Genomic DNA, 18873 nt, shown 5'->3' on the forward strand with positions numbered 1-18873 from the left:
GGGCCTAGGCGCAGGTACGGACCTCCCGCTGGGCGGGGACACGGGCGGGGCCTAGCGCCGCTGTGCTGTGGCCCCGCCCCTGGCCCGCGGGGATCGGCGCGGCGGTGGAGGCGGTGAGCGCGCGGGCTTGCGGCGGCGGTTGGCGGGCGGGCTTCCGCCGTTGGGACCGCCGCGGCCTGGTCGCTCAGGCTCGGACGCCGCGTCGGGTGGGCTGGGGGTGGGTGAGCCCGCTGCGGCCTTGGGAGGGCCGGGCGGGAAGCAGGCGGAGAGCCTGGGGAAGGGCGGCGGCTGGGCCGGACCCGCTGGGCCGCGTCCGGTTCTGCGCAGGGCCCATGTACGGCCGAGCGCCGTGGGTGCTGAGAACCTCCAGTTTCCTGCTGCGAATCCTGTTTTTCTTACCTGAATCCCTCTCTCTATAGCCTGAGCCCGGTCCCCCCTGAGAGCCTCGTATTTCCGGCCTGATCCCTATCTTCTGCAGCCTGAACCCCGTGTTTCCGGCCTCATACTCATCTTTTGCAGTCTGAATCCCAAATATTCTGCCTAATTCCCCCTCGTTGCAGCCTGGACCCGTGTCCTTGCTGAGAGCCCGAATTTCCTGCTGGAAGCCCCGTATTAACCCAATTCTGCTACCTCTGCATTGTGAACCCAACGTTTCTTACTCGACCGCGAATTTCTTGCTTGGTAGCCCATTTCTGCAGCCTGAACCTATGTTCTCAGTAGAGAACTCTGAATTTCCTGCGTGGACCCCACTGTGCATCCTGAACCCCCATTTCTTCCTCTTGACCCCCTCTCTGCAGTCGGAACCCAAAATAATCCTGTTTGAATCCTATCCCTGTTGCGAACCTAAAGATTGGTGTCAGAGGCCCAGTCTTTGCCTCCTTTGCTCCCCGCCCCTGATCTCTCATCGTTGCTACAAACCCCGTATTTCCTGTTGAACTCCCTACAGCCTAAGTCTCAGCCCCTTGTATGAGCCCCATCTTTTCTTCTTGTGCTGCTCCCACTCTGTGAACCTGGGTCCTGCTGCAAGCCCCATCTCTCCTGCCTGGCTCTTCTCCCTGAAGCTCCTCTCTTGCCATGAACCCCATATTTGCTCCCCAAACCCTCTGCTAACTGCCCCATCTCTTGTCTGATTTCCATACCTGTTAGAATCCTTATTTGCTTCCTGAAATCCCTGCTGCCTGTGCCCTCTGGAAACCCTCTCCTGCTCCTGTGAGCCTCTCTGCGTATACCCTTGTTTTCGCTGGTGGGTCTCCTCCTTGTCCCTGGTGTCCTTCCTGCTGCTTTGACTCCCCTCCCCCATCTTTCCATTTCTGTCCACAGCCCTGGCTGTCTGTGCCAGGGGAGTCATGTCGTGAACGCCTGCATCTGTCCCTGTCCTTCCAGGGAACGGGCAGCTGTGTGCCCTGAGTGTGCTGCAGCCACCCTTGAGGCCTAAGGCTTGGAGGGTTGTGAGCTTTGACTGGAACGCCTGCTGCTGCTGTGGGTGCCCTGGGTGCTGCCTTGAAGTAGGAGGGCGGGGAGGGGGTCTATTGAGTTTTACTTAGGGAGACAAGGCAGCCACTTACTTCCCCAAGTCCCAGGGCCCTGCACTTGACTGCCTCGTGACCTGTCTCCCAGAGGCTGTGTGTGCTGCCTGCGATGTCACCGAATGGGACAGACGCCTTTCTGAAGCGCCACATTTTGTTGCAGGGCACCTCTGGCGTCAGTCCTGCAGCACCTTGAGCATAGTACTCCCTTTTGCCACAGCCCCGAGTCATGACGGATGCCCAGTATGTCCTCTGCCGATGGGAGAAGCGATTGTGGCCTGCGAAGGTGACAGCCTTTATTCTCTTATTTGCGGAATTAGAAATGACTTTTGGTGACAATAAAGTCTTTATCAGGCTCCGCTCTCTCAGAGTGACTCTAGGAGAAAGAGTTGAGTCTGAATGCTTGGCGCCCAGATCTGCTGGCAGGAGTCCCGAGGTTCCCTTCACTCTATGGGGTTTTGGTCTGGCGCTTATGAGCCTCTATATTTGGAATTGTCTTTATTTTTCACCCTAAGGAATAGAAAAAGCATAAAAATAACCCGAGTCAGTTAAAAAATGGTGTGGAAGGCTGTGACAATAGGAAGTATCTAGCTAGCTAGGAGCCCCCAGATGGGGAGTAACTGTGGTGTTTCGGGGTGCTTTGTAGCAATTTAGTGGGAATTGCTAAGCCGTGCCCTAACCTGGGATGGCCATGGGCTCATGTGCCTCAGTTTCTCTTAGGTGTCTGTTAAATCCTGTGGCTGTCACCTTGGGAAGGACTTGCCACATGACGTTTCCATCACAGCGCCATAACAAGATTTTTTTTTTCTTTTTTTACACGTAGGTTTTGGCCATCACTGAGACTTCAGTGAAAAACAGGAGAAAAAAAGAATTATTTCTAGATGTTCAAATACTCTCGCTAAAGGAAAAGTTAAGTGTGTTTTTTCTTTCTTTTTTTTAATACTATCTTTCCCCTTCTGTCTGCGGTTTCTAAAGCGATTGTCACAAAAGGAAGAGAAGCATGCTTCTTCGGAGCTTACTCGTCTTTCCACACTAATAGCCTCGTGGGGAGGACAACGGGTTTTATTTGACACCAATTTCAGGCTGAAGGTCTTATGTGAGGCTCAGGGATCTGCAGGGAGAGGGGTCTCAATGGCAAATACATAGAAATTATCTCCAGGGAGCCAGCCATGCTGGGGTCTCCTCTCACCAAGGACCAGCGTGTCTTGTTACTGCCCCGGCTGCTCCAGGCTCACTGCACCACTGAGGGAAAAATATTTTTCCACACCGGAAAGGCGGATGGGTAGCAGGACTCTGTTGTCCTGCACCTGGTGACCCCTCATGGGTCATCTGCAAGGACGACGTGGGTGTGGCCTGCATACAGTCCCCTGTCACAGCCCTTGCTTCTGAAGAGTCCACTGGCCGCCTGTCTCCTGGGTCCCCCAGCCGCTCCTTCCCGCCACCATCTTCAGAGCCTGCCACCTCTCAGAGTCCCCAGCTCCCTCTCTCCCTGCGGCAGGGAAGGTAATTGAATACTTGAGTTTAAAAGGAAAGCGCATCCTTTTAAACTAAAATGCGCCTGCTGGGCTGTAAACAGCTCTCAGTGACATTAGCGGCTACTCAGAAACCCTAACAAAGGAGTTATTTGTGCAGTTGAAAGTCGGATTTGCCTCATGAAAGTCCCAATTTGAATTTATTTTTACTCTTAACTCCAGCCGACCTTTTCTTTCTTAAAAGAGAGGAAAAAGCCATATCCACCCTGGTTGGCTGCCTGTCACCTCAGGCAGTGTGTCCCTCTCTGTCCCTTTTTCACTGTGACTTTCTGTGTGAGTGGAAGGTTGAGAGGAGCATCTGGACAGTAAGGTTTGCAGGCTGGTGGCACTAACTGGCTCTTTGTCACCGCAGGATTCAGGTGAAGAGCTCGGCCGTGGAGGCGCTGCAGAAGTCGCACATTGAGAACATCGCTGCCTTCCTGGGTAAGGGCTCCAGCCAGGCCCCCGAGTGCTGGGCCTCAGCCACAGGTCATCCTCTCCACACCTCATTGTGGGGAACCTCACAAAAGAAAAAATGGATTTGCTTGCTGTTTTTCCTTCCCCCTTTTGAGACAGGGTCTCATGTAGCTCAGGTTGATCTTGAAATCACTGTATAGCAGAGACTGACCTTGAGCTCCTGATCCTCGGCTCGGATCCCCAGTGTTGTGATGGTGTGTGCTTGTGTGCTGGGGGACAGGACACAGGCCTTGTGCATAGCACAGGCATTTGCTCCCTCCTGGGGACCTGCCTTGTAAGCCCCACCAGAGCCAGCTCCCTGTTGGCTTATGCTTGTGGCTTATTGTTTGGGCAGTGCTGGCGGTAGGAGCACCGAGCTCTAGTCCCTGCTTCTGTGTGTTTCTGTGTTTCTTAGCTTTTGAGAGAGTCTCACACTGCAGCCCAGGCAGCCTGGAAGAGGTGGCAGTCTTCCTGCCTCAGCCTTTCTAGGACTCGGATCCCAGGTTTTGAACCCGAGGTCCAGTTCCAGCTGGATTCCTCCGCACACCAACTGCTTCTCAGACCCCAGCCAGAGCCAGATCTGCCAGATGGCAAGAGCCACCGTAGAGCCTTGTGATGGGCAAGGAGGACAGGAGAGGACGTCTGCTCCCACAGGAGCAGAGAGCCCCAGAGGCCACGGCATGGGGCTGGGAATGGCCTTGAAGCTTGGGGTCAGAAGAACTGGGAAAGTAGAGTTTGTGGGGTAGCAGGTTCAGACCAGCCAGCCTGCAGACTGAGCCTCTTCAGTAGTAAATGTGGGCTGGGGCTGGAGCCCCATGATAGGAGCCCCACCCGCATGGAGCCTTGCACTTAGGTTTTGGAGCCACTGCGTGCATACACGACGTGCAGATAGACATAGGGACAGGGACTCACGTGCAAACGTAACATGCAGACACATATATGCATACACGACATGCAGATAGACATAGAGACAGAGACTCACGTGCAAACGTAACATGCAGACACATATATGCATACACGACATGCAAATAGACATAGGGACAGAGACTCACGTGCAAACATAACATGCAGACACATATGCATACACGACGTGCAGATAGACATAGAGACAGGGACTCACGTGCAAACGTAACATGCAGACACATATATGCATACACGACATGCAGATAGACATAGAGACAGAGACTCACGTGCAAACGTAACATGCAGACACATATATGCATACACGACATGCAGATAGACATAGGGACAGAGACTCACGTGCAAACGTAACATGCAGACACATATGCATACACGACATGCAGATAGACATAGAGACAGAGACTCACGTGCAAACGTAACATGCAGACACATATATGCATACACGACATGCAGATAGACATAGAGACAGAGACTCACGTGCAAACGTAACATGCAGACAAAGACAGAGACATGCATACATAACATACAGACAGACATACATGCATACATAACATAGACATGGATACACAGCATAAGACAGGCACACATGCTTATATAACATGCAAGCAGACACATGCATGTATAACATACAGACAGACAGACATATACACATAAATTGCCAGTTAAAAGCCCAGGGAGCAAGGACAGAGTGGACAGCTTCCAGGCTGCCACCTCCGTGTTAGCTGCATGTACCGCTGGTGTGATGAGTCTGGCTGTGTGTCCGTCGGGTAGAACTCTGCTTCCTTTGTCTGTACAGGGCCTCAGTTCAGCACCCTCCACCCCTTCCTCCTCTGACTGAGCTAGACGTCTATGCAGCCCACTCCAGACTTGGCACTGGCACACACAGTGAGGGTCCTAGCTGCTGGCAGTCCCACCCAGCAGAGCCGGTGTCAGGCTAAGGAGATTGAGCCCGTGGATTGAGAGAGTGAGTCACCAGCAGACAGGCCAGGGCAGCTGAAGCAAGGGCCTTATCTCCTGGAGCCCCCAGTTGTCCAGGGTGCTGGCATCCTCAGTGCTCACTCGGATAGTGAGGGCTGCTTGCTTGTAAGGACCTTTTAGTATTTATTAAGCAGGCGCCAAATGTGGGTCTGGTAGACGGAGGCGAGTATGAAGCTGTCCCCGACACTCCATTCAAATAAGCAGTGCAAGACATTCAGGTATGTTTATACACAGCATTGTTTTGGAACTTGGAGGGATTGTGCGGTCAGCCAGTTAGGCTGAGGTCATTCTGGATGTGTGCTGCTCTTCATGGTCCTGAGTGAATGTAGAGCCATGTCTTGGCTCTGTCCTCCTTTTGTCGGGGACACAGCAGAGCAGTGCCAGGCCTGCCTGTTGCTTGGTAGAGACGGGTGCTAGGCACTCGGTGTGGTAATTGAGTCTGCTGCTGGACAGCTACCATGCTAAGCCCTGGGCACTTGAGTGGAGGAGTCCTCATTGTGTCTATCTTTGTCTCCACAGCTTCTCAGAATGAGGTCCCGGCTGCTCCCCTGGAGGAGCTGGCCTACCGGCGCTCCCTGCGAGTAGCCCTGGATCTCTTGAATGAGAGGACCAGTTTGGGTCCTGAAAGCCATCCGATAGAAGACGAGACCACACTGTCCCAGAAAGAGAAGCCACACACAGATATGGCCTCTTGGGTCCCCAGTGCTCCCCCTCCATCCTCCCTCGGTGAAGATGGCGAGGATGCGGCTGCTCAGCGCACACCCAGGAGGAGGTGGGAGTGTGTCCCACAAAGCCTGTCAGCGTGGTCCTCATCCGGAGAGGACCGTGAGACCCCAAGAGCAGCCTTGCCCTCTCCCACTGAGGATGGGTCTCAGGACAGTTCTGGGTCACGACTGGACCGTGGACAGGAGGACAAAACCAATAAGAGGCGGAGGAATTTGGGAGAGAAACCTACCCAGCACCACAAAGCAGAGTCTCGTCTTTCCAAGGGAGAGAGTGTTGTAGACAGCGAGGGACAGGGAAGCAGCTATACGACCCCGGCTTCACCAAGGCTGCTCTCCCAAACCCGTGACGAGGACCCCTGTGCTGGGGTGAAAGGCTGTGACCGGGTTGTACCGTCAGGCAGCAGCAGGCTACTTCCGGCCTCTCAGAGAGGCAAAGGACACCCCACAAAGAGGCCACGCTTGGATGGAGGCCAGAACCCACCGGCCAGTCAGCTGGGGCCTGGAACTGTGGGGGCAGTGCCCTCCCCTAGGAGCTGGTCTGGGGAGGCTATGGTACCACACAGTGACACTGACAAACCAGAGGAAGGTAACCATGGGCAGGGACGCCTGCTGTGGGGTTCTGAGTTTCGTGAGTGTGGTGTTTTAACAGGCCCTTCTCCAAAATACTTGTCTTTGTGTTTGAGTAGAGTGGGGGCTCAGGCAGAGCTAGGGGAGCAGTTAATGCTAAAAGCAATCCCAGCAAGTGAGGGGGCTGCTCAGGGCATTAGGAGGCCTAGTGTCAGGAGCTGTCGGAGGTCATTCTGAAACCTGTGTGTGGCTGCAGCCGGGGCTGGTCCCGTCTAAACTTGTCGACCCAGTGAGCTCTGGCAGGAGCATTCAGGAATCAGGTGTGTAGTCTAGGGGACGTGGGACACAGTGGGAGCCTTCACAAGGCCATCCTGTGGCTGGCCACGAGCTACAGGGGTGACTGATCCCCTCCACCGTGTCTTGGGGACTGTCTCTGGACTTGTTTGCAGTCACCTTTTGTTGTGGGGGCCCGTTCTCTGTATCTACATGGTGGACAGGGTGCCACCTGGAGTCCACACTTTGTCACTGAGCGCTGCTCTCCACTCTCCCTGTTTGTTTTAAAATGAAGCGCATCCTAGAAGGCTGCAGCTCAGAGTCAGAGCACTTGCTTGGCAAGCGAGACGCCCTTTGTTCATCCCTAGCATCAGAGCTTAAACGAAAAGGAGAGGCCATCGAGGTGGCTTAGTCGGTGAAGACACTTGTCACCAAGCTTGTGACTGAGGTTTTTTTTTGTTTTGTATTTTATGTATGAGTGCTCTGCATATAAACCTGTAGGCCAGAAGAGGATGTGGACCCTCTTACAGATGGTTGTGAGGACCTCTCGAAGACCAGCCAGTGCTCTCTGCCCTGCTCCTAGTGATCTGAGTTTGATCACAGGAACCCACAGGGTGGAGGGAGAGAACTAACTCCACAAAGTAGTTCTTACCTCCGTGTGTGCTCAAGTGCACACACGTGCATGCACACACACACACACATGCACACACAAACCACACGCAAGCATGCTCACACACACACATGCACACACAAACCACACGCAAGCATACACATACACACACAACATGCATGCACAAACACACAAGGACATGTAGACATTTTAAAGAAAGGCGAACACAGGTCTGACCACGGGGAGCTACCTTGTTGAGTCCTGTGCAGGCACTGTCCTTTGTCTCTAGCCCTTTGCAGAGTGAGGGGCGGCCATCAAGTGGTATCCCCCTGTCTCAGCAGATCCTGTATCCTCAGAAGAGTCCACAGGGTTCAAGTCTGTCCAGTCCCTGCCAGAGGAGGAGGAGGAGGAAGAGGAGGAACCACCCCGGATCCTTCTGTATCACGGTAAGCGGGCGTTCCGCTTGAGAGCAGGGGGTGAGGGCCCCACTCTGCACAGCCCTTCATAAAGCCGTCTCATTGTTAGGTGCTGCCGGTGCTTTTTTTTTTTAGACAGGGGTCGCACTGTGTGTCTCCAACTGGCCTGCAACTTTCTGTGTAGACCAGACTGGCCTCTGATTCAGTGAGATCCCCCGCCTCTGCCGTGAGAGTGCTCGGTTGAAAGGCATGCACCTCCTTTTAGTTTTTATGTTCTGACTCGAGACCTGTCGCCTTGTCCCTTCTCTAATGGTGCTTTGAGAGGAGGCAGAGGATTGAGGAGAGGTAGCAGCCCTCCATGGAAAGCCAGCATTGGTCCTGCCCCCTTCTGGGCACTCTGGATAGAGACATAAGCTCTTGCCCTCAGTTGGGCAGGGCTGCCTTTGCCAATGGTACAGGGACCCATGTCTATCCAGGGACGTTCAGCTCCTCACTAAAAATACTCCATGGATGGGGCGTACAACCAAGGAGCCCAGTGAGGCCCGGATGATGCGGGGCAGGCTGAAGCTGTCAGCAGCCTCCTGGGCAGGTGACGCCTGCAGAGCACAGTATGGTTAGTGAAGGCAGCCAGACTCCATCCCCAACTCACCTTCTGTTCCTTCTTAGTGTGCGTGAGTCCCAGGGCTGAGTACCCACTGAGTATCTAGAATAATAGGAGGAGCTGGGTGTTGGTGTGAGCTCATCATTTGGGTCAGTTCTGAAGATCAGAGCATACTGACTGCAGATGGCCCTCAGCTCCCGGACATTAGGGTCTTTGGCATCTACTGTCCTTCCATGGCAGGCTTGAGCTGATGGCTTCCTAACCCACCAGACCAAGCTCATGACAATTGCCAGACCCAGCCAGGGTCTCTAAGGAGCTTGGTGCCTCTTCTGGCCATGTCACCTCCTCCTCAAGGACCTGCCCCCCCCAAGGAGCTTTCCTGGCCTCTGGCAGGAGGCACGGCGGCATCCCTTCCCCTTCCTGCTGGCTCTCCTGGTGCTAAAGCTTAACAGTCTGTACAGTCCCTCACACCGGGATTCGTGGCGGATAGAAAATGTTAAGTTTATGCAGAAAGCTGGTGAAGCCTTAAAAAACAAAGCCGGGCGGTGGTGCACGCCTTTGATCCCAGCACTCAGGAGGCAGAGGCAGGCGGAGCTCTGTGAGTTCAAGGCCAGCCTGGTCTACAGAGTGAGTTCTACATAGATAGGCAGACAGACAGACTGACTGACTAACAGCAAAGCCAGGGCTGTGGCCCCATGCTAGAGCACTGACACTAACGCCCTGGCGTCGGCTCTGTCCTGGGTATCCCATAAACCAGGCATGGTGGTACCCCGTCACCCCAGCACTCGTGAGGCTGAGACAGGGTCTCTGAGTTCCACGCCAGCCTGGTCTACAGAGACCTCTGTCTTAAATCATAGCAAGGGTGGCTTCTCCTCCTCCGAGAATACTGTATTTTGTGACCTTGGTTTCTCAGATTCCTTGAACTTGGTGTTCCTGGGAGGACAGTTTATTGTGTGAACCATGTGATTCTATAATGTCCAGTTCGGTGTGGAGCTGCGCCTGGCATGGATGCAGTTATCTAAATGTCTGCTTTTGGAAGGACGGTAGACTTAGAGATGGGTTTTGGGATGGGACTCATCCATTCTGCTGCTCACTCCATCTCTGGCCATAGGCCACACACAGTCATGGCCTCGTGACCCATCATGGGCGTTGAGACTCCCATTCTGTAAGTCCTGTGTCTGCCCACTCGTGTGGGTTTCTTGGTGATGAGGTTAGAGTTGGGTTTAAATGATGCTGTGATGAATGCGGGTTTTCTTTTTTTCTGTCTATACCGTACTTGAGGTGGATTTGACTCAGTCCTTCTCTTCTTCCTTTTAATCCTAGAACCACGATCATTTGAAGTAGGAATGCTGGTCTGGCTTAAATACCAAAAATACCCGTTCTGGCCAGCCGTGGTAAGTGTGACTGCCGCCTGCTGTGGGTACCAGGTCCCTCATCTCAGCTCCTACTCCCCCTGCTCAGACATGCAGTTTGGTGGCTCTGTTAATGCTGGAAGACTCAGGCTCTGATGACTCAGATATGATGGGCCTGGTTATTTGATGAATGCCATTTAACCTGCCAAGCCACCTCCAGGAAGCTTGTGTGAGCATGTGCCCTGCCGAGCCTCAGGAATGGATGCTTCAAGTCTCCTCCATCCAGAGCCCTGAATTTAGATCCTATGATACCATGGGCATGGTGGCACGAACCTGTTAATCCCTGCACACAGGAGGCTAAGACAGGAGGATCTGAAGCACGGTTCTCAGCTACATGAGAATGTTGGGGGCTAGCCTGGGCTATATGAGCTGTCTCAAAAGCAAAATAGTAATAATTTAAAAAAAGGGTGAGCCAGGCAGTGGTGGCGCAGCCTTTAACCTCAGTACTCAGGAGGCAGAGGCAGGCGGATCTCTGTGAGTTCGAGACCAGCCTGGTCTACAAGAGCTAGTTCCAAAGCCACAGAGAAACCCTGTCTCGAAAAACCAAAAAAAAAAAACAAGAGCCAAATGAATTGCTCTATTCTACCTCATAGTATACCACAGAGCCTGGGATTACAGGTGTGTTCCACCACAGTTGCCCTTTTAGAAAAAGGCTTGAAATTAATGCATAATAAAATAAAGCATGTTCGTGCGCCAAAAAAAAAAAAAAAAAAAAAAATAGAGCCCCAGAACACTGGGCCTGAAGCAGGTCACATCCCAGCACTAGGCTTGGCAGCCCAGTCCCAGAGAGGCCTGGGGAGGTAGAGGGCCGCCTCTGCCCCGTCATGCCGTGCCGTCCCGATTTGCCCCACAGGTCAAGAGCGTCCGGAGGAGAGACAAGAAAGCCAGCGTGCTCTTCATTGAGGGCACCATGAACCCCAAGGGCCGAGGGTTAGTACTCTCGGGGTTGGGGCCTGGGCAGGGGGCTGCTGACGTGCAGTCCAGTGTCCTCAACCAGGTAGCTGGAGTCAGTGCCCAGGAGCCTCACAGTGGCCTCAGAGGCCCCCAGTCACCTTCCAGATGGTGACCCTGGGCACTTGTGTGTACCCGAGGGTGGCTGGTTGGGGTAGTGACCTGGGCCCCCAGTGCCATAGAGGTGCAGCCCAGAGTGGGGGTACCTCCCCTGGGATGAAGCTACCATGCTGACCTTGGCCTCTGTTCTGTCAAGAATCACCGTGTCTCTTCGAAGGCTCAAGCACTTTGACTGTAAGGAGAAGCATACGCTGCTGGTAGGTGGTGGCCGGGGTGTCTGTGTGTGCACGTGTACAGTCATGTTGGTATTGTCACCTTTGTTCTGTGTGTGTGCCGAGGTCGAGGACAGCCTGTGGTGTGGTCGTTGCCCCTTGTTCCCCACTGTGCCGTGTCCCCAGGCTCACTGGCCCTCCCGTGACCACACCCTGACTCACGCTAGGTAGGCACTCCCGTATCCGACTACTCTCCCGAGTGATCCTTATCTGCCTGGCTAGCAACACTTGTTTTGTTCTATTTACTCAAAGACCAAAGCTCCAGGCTGGGGGTAGTGCTGTGTGCTGAGCAGTTGGGTGTCACGGCCCCTGAGCGCGGCCGTCATGGTTGGTCCTTTTCAGTGGCACCCTTGGAAAACAGGAGGCAGTTTGGGCACTGAGGCGGTGATGAGCTCTGCTTGCTGCCGGCGTACCTGGCATGTGTCTCATCATAACATTCAGTATGAAGGCTTGAGTGGTTCCTGGAACACACCGGAAGGGGAAGGCATACTGGTTCATGGCTGTTCCCCCAGTCTTGGGAAACAGAGACAGGAGGATCCTAGGGCTCACTGACCAGCCAGCCAGTCTAGCCAAGTTGGGCAAGCTCCTGGTTCAGGGAGACTGTCTCAACAGAGGTAAATCAGCCTAGGACAGTACCCAGTGCCTACCGAGGCCTCCACATGTGTGAGCACACACACAAATCTGGGTGTGGGATACGGCATCCCCAAGGTGGCCCGTACCCACAGGTCAAGTGCGAGGTGCTAGCCGGAAGCTGAGACAGTAGGGTTAGGAGTTCAAAGGCCAGCGCTGGTTATAGACAAGGCATAGACTATATGAAACTGTCTAAAAAAGAACAAAATGGTCAGTTGTCAGTCTGGTGGCTTGTGGCTGCTTCACCTGAAGGGACTTGTCTGCCATACCCCTCAGAGGGCCAGGCCACACGGCACCTGCCTCAGCCTGGAGCCTAGGAGAATAAGGCTTGGTGCCTTCAGGGCTGCCGCAGCCCCTTGTCCTGCTGTTGGTTTCGTAGGAGAGAGCCAAGGAGGACTTCTCCCAGGCCATCGGCTGGTGTGTCTCGCTTATTACCGACTATCGAGTGCGGTTGGGTATGTGGGCTGCACCCCAGGGAGTGTGTGGGATTGGGCGGGTGGACCACACCATTGGCAACTCTTGAGGCAGGATGGAGGGGCTGAGGTAGATGTGGTCCCTGTCCTACATCCTGTCTGGCCTGGCTGACGTGTGACGATGCTGTTTCTGTGGAGGCGGGGGCAGGTGCAGCCCTCCTGACAGAAGGCCCAGCGCCTCTGCACAGTACTGCCTCCTCTGAGGTGACTGGTGTCACCTGAGCCCCTGGCCGCTCCTTCCTGGGCAGTGGACAGACCCGCACCCCACAGACCTGCCTCAGGGTCAAGCACAAACCAGAAAGCTTCTGTCCAGGAGTCCTGAGCCACGGGACCTGGCAGGGCACAGGTCTGAGCACGGCCCTTTCTCGTGCTCTCCACAGGCTGCGGCTCCTTTGCTGGATCTTTCTTGGAATATTACGCTGCTGATATCAGTACGTATAAGTGTTCTTCAACACGGGTCTGCCTTTGGTCCTTGAGAGACGTCATGCTGGGTCTCCTGCTGTCCTTGGAGCAGCATGCATGAGATGCCACTTCCATCCTGGGCAGAGCTCTGACCTCAGCTGCCCCCCTCTGCCCTGCATCCCAGTCAGGTGGGCAGCTGTGTGTCAGGTCTGAGGAGTACTGCCTTCACATTGGGGCATTTAGCTGGCGTACCTGATGGTCCCCAGAACACAACGAGGATTCTCTTCATGGGCACAAGAGCTCTGAAGAGAGTGGAGAGGTGAAGGGACACGGCTCCCGGTGTGTCGTTCCCTTGCAGGCTACCCTGTGCGCAAGTCCATCCAACAGGATGTCCTGGGGACCAGGTTTCCTCAGCTGGGCAAAGGGGACCCTGAGGAGGAGCCTGTGGGGGACAGTCAGCCAGGACAGTGGCGGCCGTGTAGGAAGGTGCTGCCAGACCGCTCCAGGGCCGCGCGAGACAAAGCCAACCAGAAGCTCGTGGAGTACATTGTGAAGGCCAAGGGTGCCGAGAGCCACCTGAGGGCCATCCTGCACAGCCGCAAGCCCTCACGCTGGCTGAAGACGTTCCTGAGCTCCGGCCAGTACGTGACGTGTGTGGAGACGTACCTGGAGGATGAGGCGCAGCTGGACGAGGTGGTGGGTTACCTGCAGGGCGTCTGCCGCGACATGGATGGCGAGGTGCCTGCACGAGGCAGCGGGGACCGCATTCGCTTCATCCTGGACGTGCTGCTGCCCGAGGTGGGTGCCCAGGAGGAGCCCAGTGCAGGTCAGATAAAGAGCCTGCCAGCCTGTGTGCTGGCTTTGTAACGTAGGCTGGCCTCAGACTGGGGTCCTCCTACCTCAGCCCCCTAAGTACTTGGGTGACGGGTCTGATCTCCACACCTGGCCACTGGAGTCACCCAGAACTACTTCAGTGTGTAACTTAGAACTGGGTGCTTTTGGCTGTCTCGGCTTAGCAGTGCCTGGGGTTGGGTGTAACGGTCCCAAGCAGGGAGCTCCTGATGGCCTCGCAGATGCTGCTGAGCCTGTGTGCCATAGGCTAGGGGCCTGCAGAGGACAGCTCCACTCCCTATCCGTACTGAAGGGACGAAGTCTCACAAGAAAGGCCGTCACCAAGGTGCGCTTGTGCAGGTCTGTCACCCAGCACATAGCTGCTGAGGCAGGAGGATTCTGACTCTGCAGTGAGACCATTTCTTTTTCTTTCTTTCTTTTTTTTCCCCCTGGGTTTTTGTTTTTGCTTTTTGAGACAGGGTTTCCCTGATGTCCTGGAACTCACTCTGTAGAACAGGCTGTCCTCAAACTTACGGAGATTCACCTGCCTCTGTCTCCTGAGTACATGTGCCACCATGCCCACCAGAGACAATTTCAAACAACAAATATGTATTTGCCAAAGCCACAGTGTGCCTACCTTCAAAAGTTAATGGTAGTTTGAGTTCCTGATTGTCAGAACTGTTATCAGTCAGACAAGGTCTCCTGATTGTCAGAACTGCTACACAGTCAGACAAGGTCTCCGACAGCCCAGGCTGCCCTTGAATTTGCCGTGTAGCTGAGGGTAGCCTTGCTGATTTTCCTGCCTCAGTGTCCCTAGGGGCTGGGGTGACAGGTGTGCATCCCACCTGATTTATGTGCTGCTGGGAATGGAACCCAGTCCTCGTGCGTGCCAGGCTAGCTCTGCCCGCTGAGCCCCTCCACTCTCCCCAGGCCATCATCTGTGCCATCTCTGCCGTGGAGTCAGTGGACTACAAGACAGCGGAGCAGAAGTACATCCGTGGTCCGACCCTTAGCTATCGGTAGGCCTCCTTGCTGCTGTGTGTGCCACGTGTACAAGGTGGTGCGGATGCTGCGTGCGTGCGTGTGCGTGAGTGTGCGTGTGTGCGTGTGCGAGTGTGTGTGTGCACGTGAGTGTGCGTGTGCGTGCGTGTGTGTGCGTGCATGTGCGTGCGCGTGCGCGTGAGTGTGTGTGAGCGTGCGTGTGCGTGTGTGCGGGGCTGCGTGTGTCTGTGCGGATGCTACGTGTGTGTGTGCGTGCGGATGCTGTGTGTAGGGCGGCAGGCTGCTCCTCTGAGCCAGGCTGGATGCAAGCCAGGACCCTGGGGCTGGGCAACAGCCTCCCCTGCGGTCGCGTGTGCTGCCGAGACCCCTGTAATCTCTTGTGTCAGGCGGTGTGGGCTCTGGTGTGGCTGGTGATGGGTACAGAGCGAGATTGAGAGGCAGTGCCACCGTCAGCGGCTGCAGATGAAGACACCTTTCCTGTCGGCCTGCTGCACTCCTGAGATGTGTGGCCTCAGAGCCTCTAATCCACCTCTGGGCACACTGCCAGACCTCAATGAGAGCTAAGCGGGGCAGGGCAGTGACAGGCAGGCGCTGCCGCCACTGCAATAGGGTCTCCACTCTGAGCCGTAGCCAGGCCCTGGCATGTTGGAGCACATTGCTCTGCGATAAGTCAGCATCCCCAGGTGGGCAGTGGGTCACTGGTACAGAGCTTCTCGGTGCCAGAGCAGCCAGGTTAGATGGACCCAGGGAGTGCAGCTCCCGTCATTTTTAAGGTGCAGACTCTGGGTTGACGTTGCAGCAAAGGCCTGGGCACCAGTTCTCAGGGGACTTGTTCTATCCCAGTGCTGTCGGGTGGGGAGGAGCCTGAGGCTCAGGCCAGTCTGGGCTACCCAGGCTAGAGGATGTCTCACTCAGTCGGTAAAGTGCTAGTGTTGCCCGGCGCCCTCGTAAAAAGCTGAGCGTGCTTGTGTGTGCAGAGCTCCAGCCCTGAAAAGGTGGAGACAGGAGGGCACTCTGGACTGAGGGCCGGCAGCCTAACCAGCAAGGACCCTACCAGGGTGGAGGTGGACGTCAACCACCTCTGCTCTCCATATTGTGAGCCTCTGTGTGTGTGTGTGTGTGTGTGTGTGTGTGTGTGAGCCTCTGTGTGTGTGTGTAAGCCTCTGTGTGTGTGTATGAGCCTGTGTGTGTGTGTGAGCCTGTGTGTGTGTGAGCCTGTGTGTGTATGTGAGCCTGTGTGTGTGTGTAAGCCTCTGTGTGTGTGTGTGTGTATGTGAGCCTGTGTGTGTGTGAGCCTGTGTGTGTGTGTGAGCCTCTGTGTGTGTGTGTGTATGTGAGCCTGTGTGTGTGTGTGAGCCTCTGTGTGTGTGTGTGTGTGTGTGTGTGTGTGTGTGTGTGTGAGCCTGTGTGTGTGTGTCTGCCCACCCTCCCTCTCTGCTGATGTAGCTCTTGAGATGAACCCAGGTCTTTGTTCCTACAAGGCAAATGCTTACTGCCCAGTCATGCCCAAAGTAAGCCTGTATTTTTAATGTGTCTGTCTTTGCCTGCCTGAGTGTGTGCCTGATAGAGGTCAGAGAGGGCATTGGATCCCTTGGGATTGGAGCTATGTGTGTGAGCGAGTGCTGGGAACTGAACGTAGGTCCTTGGCAAAATCAGCAAATTGTCCCAACCAGTGAGCCATTTCTCCAGCTCCCGAAATAGCCTTTAGAGTAAGTGTGGACAGGCAGAGGGAAGCGGGAGGGGTGCGTAAGTTCAAACCAGCCTGGGCCATGTGAGACACATTTTTTAAAGTCAGTCTTGGGCCATTCTCATCATCTACCTCTGTGAGACACGGTTTGTCTGTGTAGACCAGCTGATTTTGAACTCAGAGATCCGCCTGCCTCTACCTCCTGAGTGCTGGCCCATCTTTCTTTTTCATGGCTGTTTTCTTTAATGCGTAAACGTGCCAGCTGAGCCTGCATTGTCCCGCTTGTTCAGATCGTAGACGCCCACTTGGCCCTGTCTCACGGCCGTCTCTTGTCTCCTGAAGGGAAAAGGAAATCTTTGACAACGAACTCCTGGAGGAGAGGAGCCGTCGCCGTCGCTGATGCTACCACCCAGCCAGTGAGGCTTTCACAGCCTGCCGGAGGGCTCTTCGAGAATGCACTGGAAGCAAGAGGCCCAGAAGTGTGCTGACTTTGAACTGTGGGCCCCGTGTCATCAGTATTGTGTCTGTGAGATCAAATGTCATTGACACACCAGAAGCCTGCTGGCAGCTACAGACAGCCACTTTCTGGAAGTTTCTGTGCGTGTATGCGCATGTATGTTTGATTTTTGTTTGTTTTTTAATTATTATTATTATTATTTCATTTATAAATGAGTTTGGATGCACATGTACACAGTGTGGCCGGCATGTGTGCTTGGGTCCCATGTTACTTAGTTTCCAAAAGACTGATTAGAACACACAACTCCCAGAGCATTGACATGTTTCCCTGGCATTGTTTTATTTCCTCTCTATGTTTCTGGAATCTTTTCTGCCGCTCCTGTGTGGTGAGCAGCAGGTGGGGACCCCGGCGGCAGCAACAGTCTTTGCAGGTGGAATGTATTGGGGAGGTGGGGACACGTTTGCTCGGTGGCGTCTGTGTGTCCCTGCAAGGACAGGCAGGTCTGTTGCACTCAGCCCCCATATTCCTTCCCCACACAGCCTTGGTAATGTATTGAGACAGTTGTCACCAGTTTCCAGCATGGCCACCACCCCACCTGGAAACCGCTTCAGGGCTGGGGATGGGTGGGGATAACAGGAGGAAAGGCAGCCTCCTGCATCAGCTGTCACACCAGACACTGGGACCTGGGTGGCTGTGTGGGAGCTGTGTCCATCAAGGACAACGGCAGAGCCACTGCCAGCTACGACAGGCCTGAGCTGGACTGCTAGCCTGTCACACAACCCTGCAGGGACAGGGATGTCCAGCCTGTCTTTTGGTTCCTGGGTGTGGGACTCATGGATGTGCCCCACACTGTGGCCACCTCAGGATGAGATGGGGACATGGGTTCATTGGGAATGAGTGTGCTTCCAGGATGGTTCAGAGGCTCACACACTTCCATCTTTTGAAGTCTGAGGAGGAGGAGGCTGGGGCAGTCTGTCCTGCTGCCGCTGGGGACCCCCAAGGAAAGGATACTAGATTGAGCCATCAGTGTTGCTTCTGGGGCCTCTGGACCTAGTGGCCAAAAGAGTCCTGCTGACGGGGACAGCTTCCTGCTGGCTTTGGGAAGTGGGCCTACTCGGCCCATGTGTAGCACTGGTGGGGGTGGGGCCTTTCAGGTTTGTAAGTTACCCCTCGGTATCTCTGGGATTTTCATTGGCATGCCCTGACCATGCAGCCCTGCTGTTCTCTCGGAAGGGGCTTGTTCTCTGTCAGCGCTGCCCCATAGGGTGGGCCCAGGGCAAACAACACCCTGGCTGTGTCCTGGGCTCTGGACACGGCAGGCCCGGGGGGGGGAGACTGGGAACGGCCTGCGGTATCCCCTCCCTTCTGTACCTCTCCTGTGTCCTGTGAGTGGCGATGGCCTGTATTTCAGCTTGCCCTAAGCCACATTTCCCTCTACCCTTGGGCGCTTACACCTCATGGTAAGCTTTGGAAAGACTGAGAAACCAGATATGACTCCTCACCCCCGCCCTGTCGGTGCCCCCACGTCCTCCAGACACCTGTGCCTTGGCCCAGGGCCTTGTACCTTGTGATACCAGATGGGTCGTTTTCAGGGCATGCTGGCCCTAGAGTGATGGGCAGCATCACCGGCCAGCCCTTATGCCAGGAATGCCCCAGCTGAAATAAACACTCCTCTGCTTCTGTCCACACTGACCAGGTGGCCTGAGTCCTCTCCCGCGGTTGGTACCCTCCAACTCCATCCCTAGGCTCCCTGGTGCCATCTACTGGTGTTTTCCCGCCTCCTCATACCTCAGGAACCACAACCCTGTGTGTCACCCAGACCCTGCTGGGGCAGTAATGGCCTGAGTGGGCACCCTGGTGAGGGGATTGTGCATCAGTGACGTTGTGCCATGCTGAGGCAATGGGAAGTGTCCCTAAATCCATCCTGCCTGCCTGTCCTGCTTGGTGTGCCCTCCCCCTTCTCCCTCTGTTCTGCCTCCTCCTCCCAACCTGGACCACCACCCCCTTGCTGGCCCATAGCTGCTCATGGAGCCCCAGCATGTCCCCTCACCCCTCCCAATGTTTTGGTGATAGCATTGCAGCTCTGGGCTCCCGAGCACTACCCTGACCCCT

At 55.0% G+C, this 18873-nt stretch overlaps 1 protein-coding gene across 5 annotated transcripts; it reads left to right on the forward strand.

The window, feature by feature from the left end:
* Positions 1 to 14: 14 nt before the first annotated feature.
* Positions 15 to 16993, forward strand: Pwwp3a (PWWP domain containing 3A, DNA repair factor). 5 transcript variants are annotated; one of them, XM_040737682.1, is made up of 15 exons: positions 143 to 206; positions 1384 to 1479; positions 1690 to 1812; positions 2350 to 2435; positions 3411 to 3481; positions 5912 to 6703; positions 7906 to 8013; positions 9908 to 9978; positions 10850 to 10926; positions 11204 to 11264; positions 12289 to 12364; positions 12763 to 12813; positions 13143 to 13582; positions 14546 to 14634; positions 16647 to 16993. In XM_040737682.1, the coding sequence occupies exons 3-15, from the start codon at positions 1756 to 1758 to the stop codon at positions 16702 to 16704; spliced, it is 2037 nt and encodes a 678-aa protein (XP_040593616.1). In that variant the 5' UTR covers positions 143 to 206; positions 1384 to 1479; positions 1690 to 1755; the 3' UTR covers positions 16705 to 16993. The 5 variants fall into 5 exon arrangements, with proteins under 5 accessions (XP_021090534.1, XP_021090536.1, XP_040593616.1 ...); XM_021234875.2 differs by lacking the exons at positions 143 to 206; positions 1384 to 1479 and adding an exon at positions 15 to 113; XM_021234877.2 differs by lacking the exon at positions 1384 to 1479 and having other exon boundaries at positions 124 to 206.
* Positions 16994 to 18873: the final 1880 nt, after the last annotated feature.

Source organism: Mesocricetus auratus, unplaced genomic scaffold, assembly GCF_017639785.1.
Source record: "Mesocricetus auratus isolate SY011 unplaced genomic scaffold, BCM_Maur_2.0 Super-Scaffold_100676, whole genome shotgun sequence".
Taxonomy (NCBI): domain Eukaryota; kingdom Metazoa; phylum Chordata; class Mammalia; order Rodentia; family Cricetidae; genus Mesocricetus; species Mesocricetus auratus.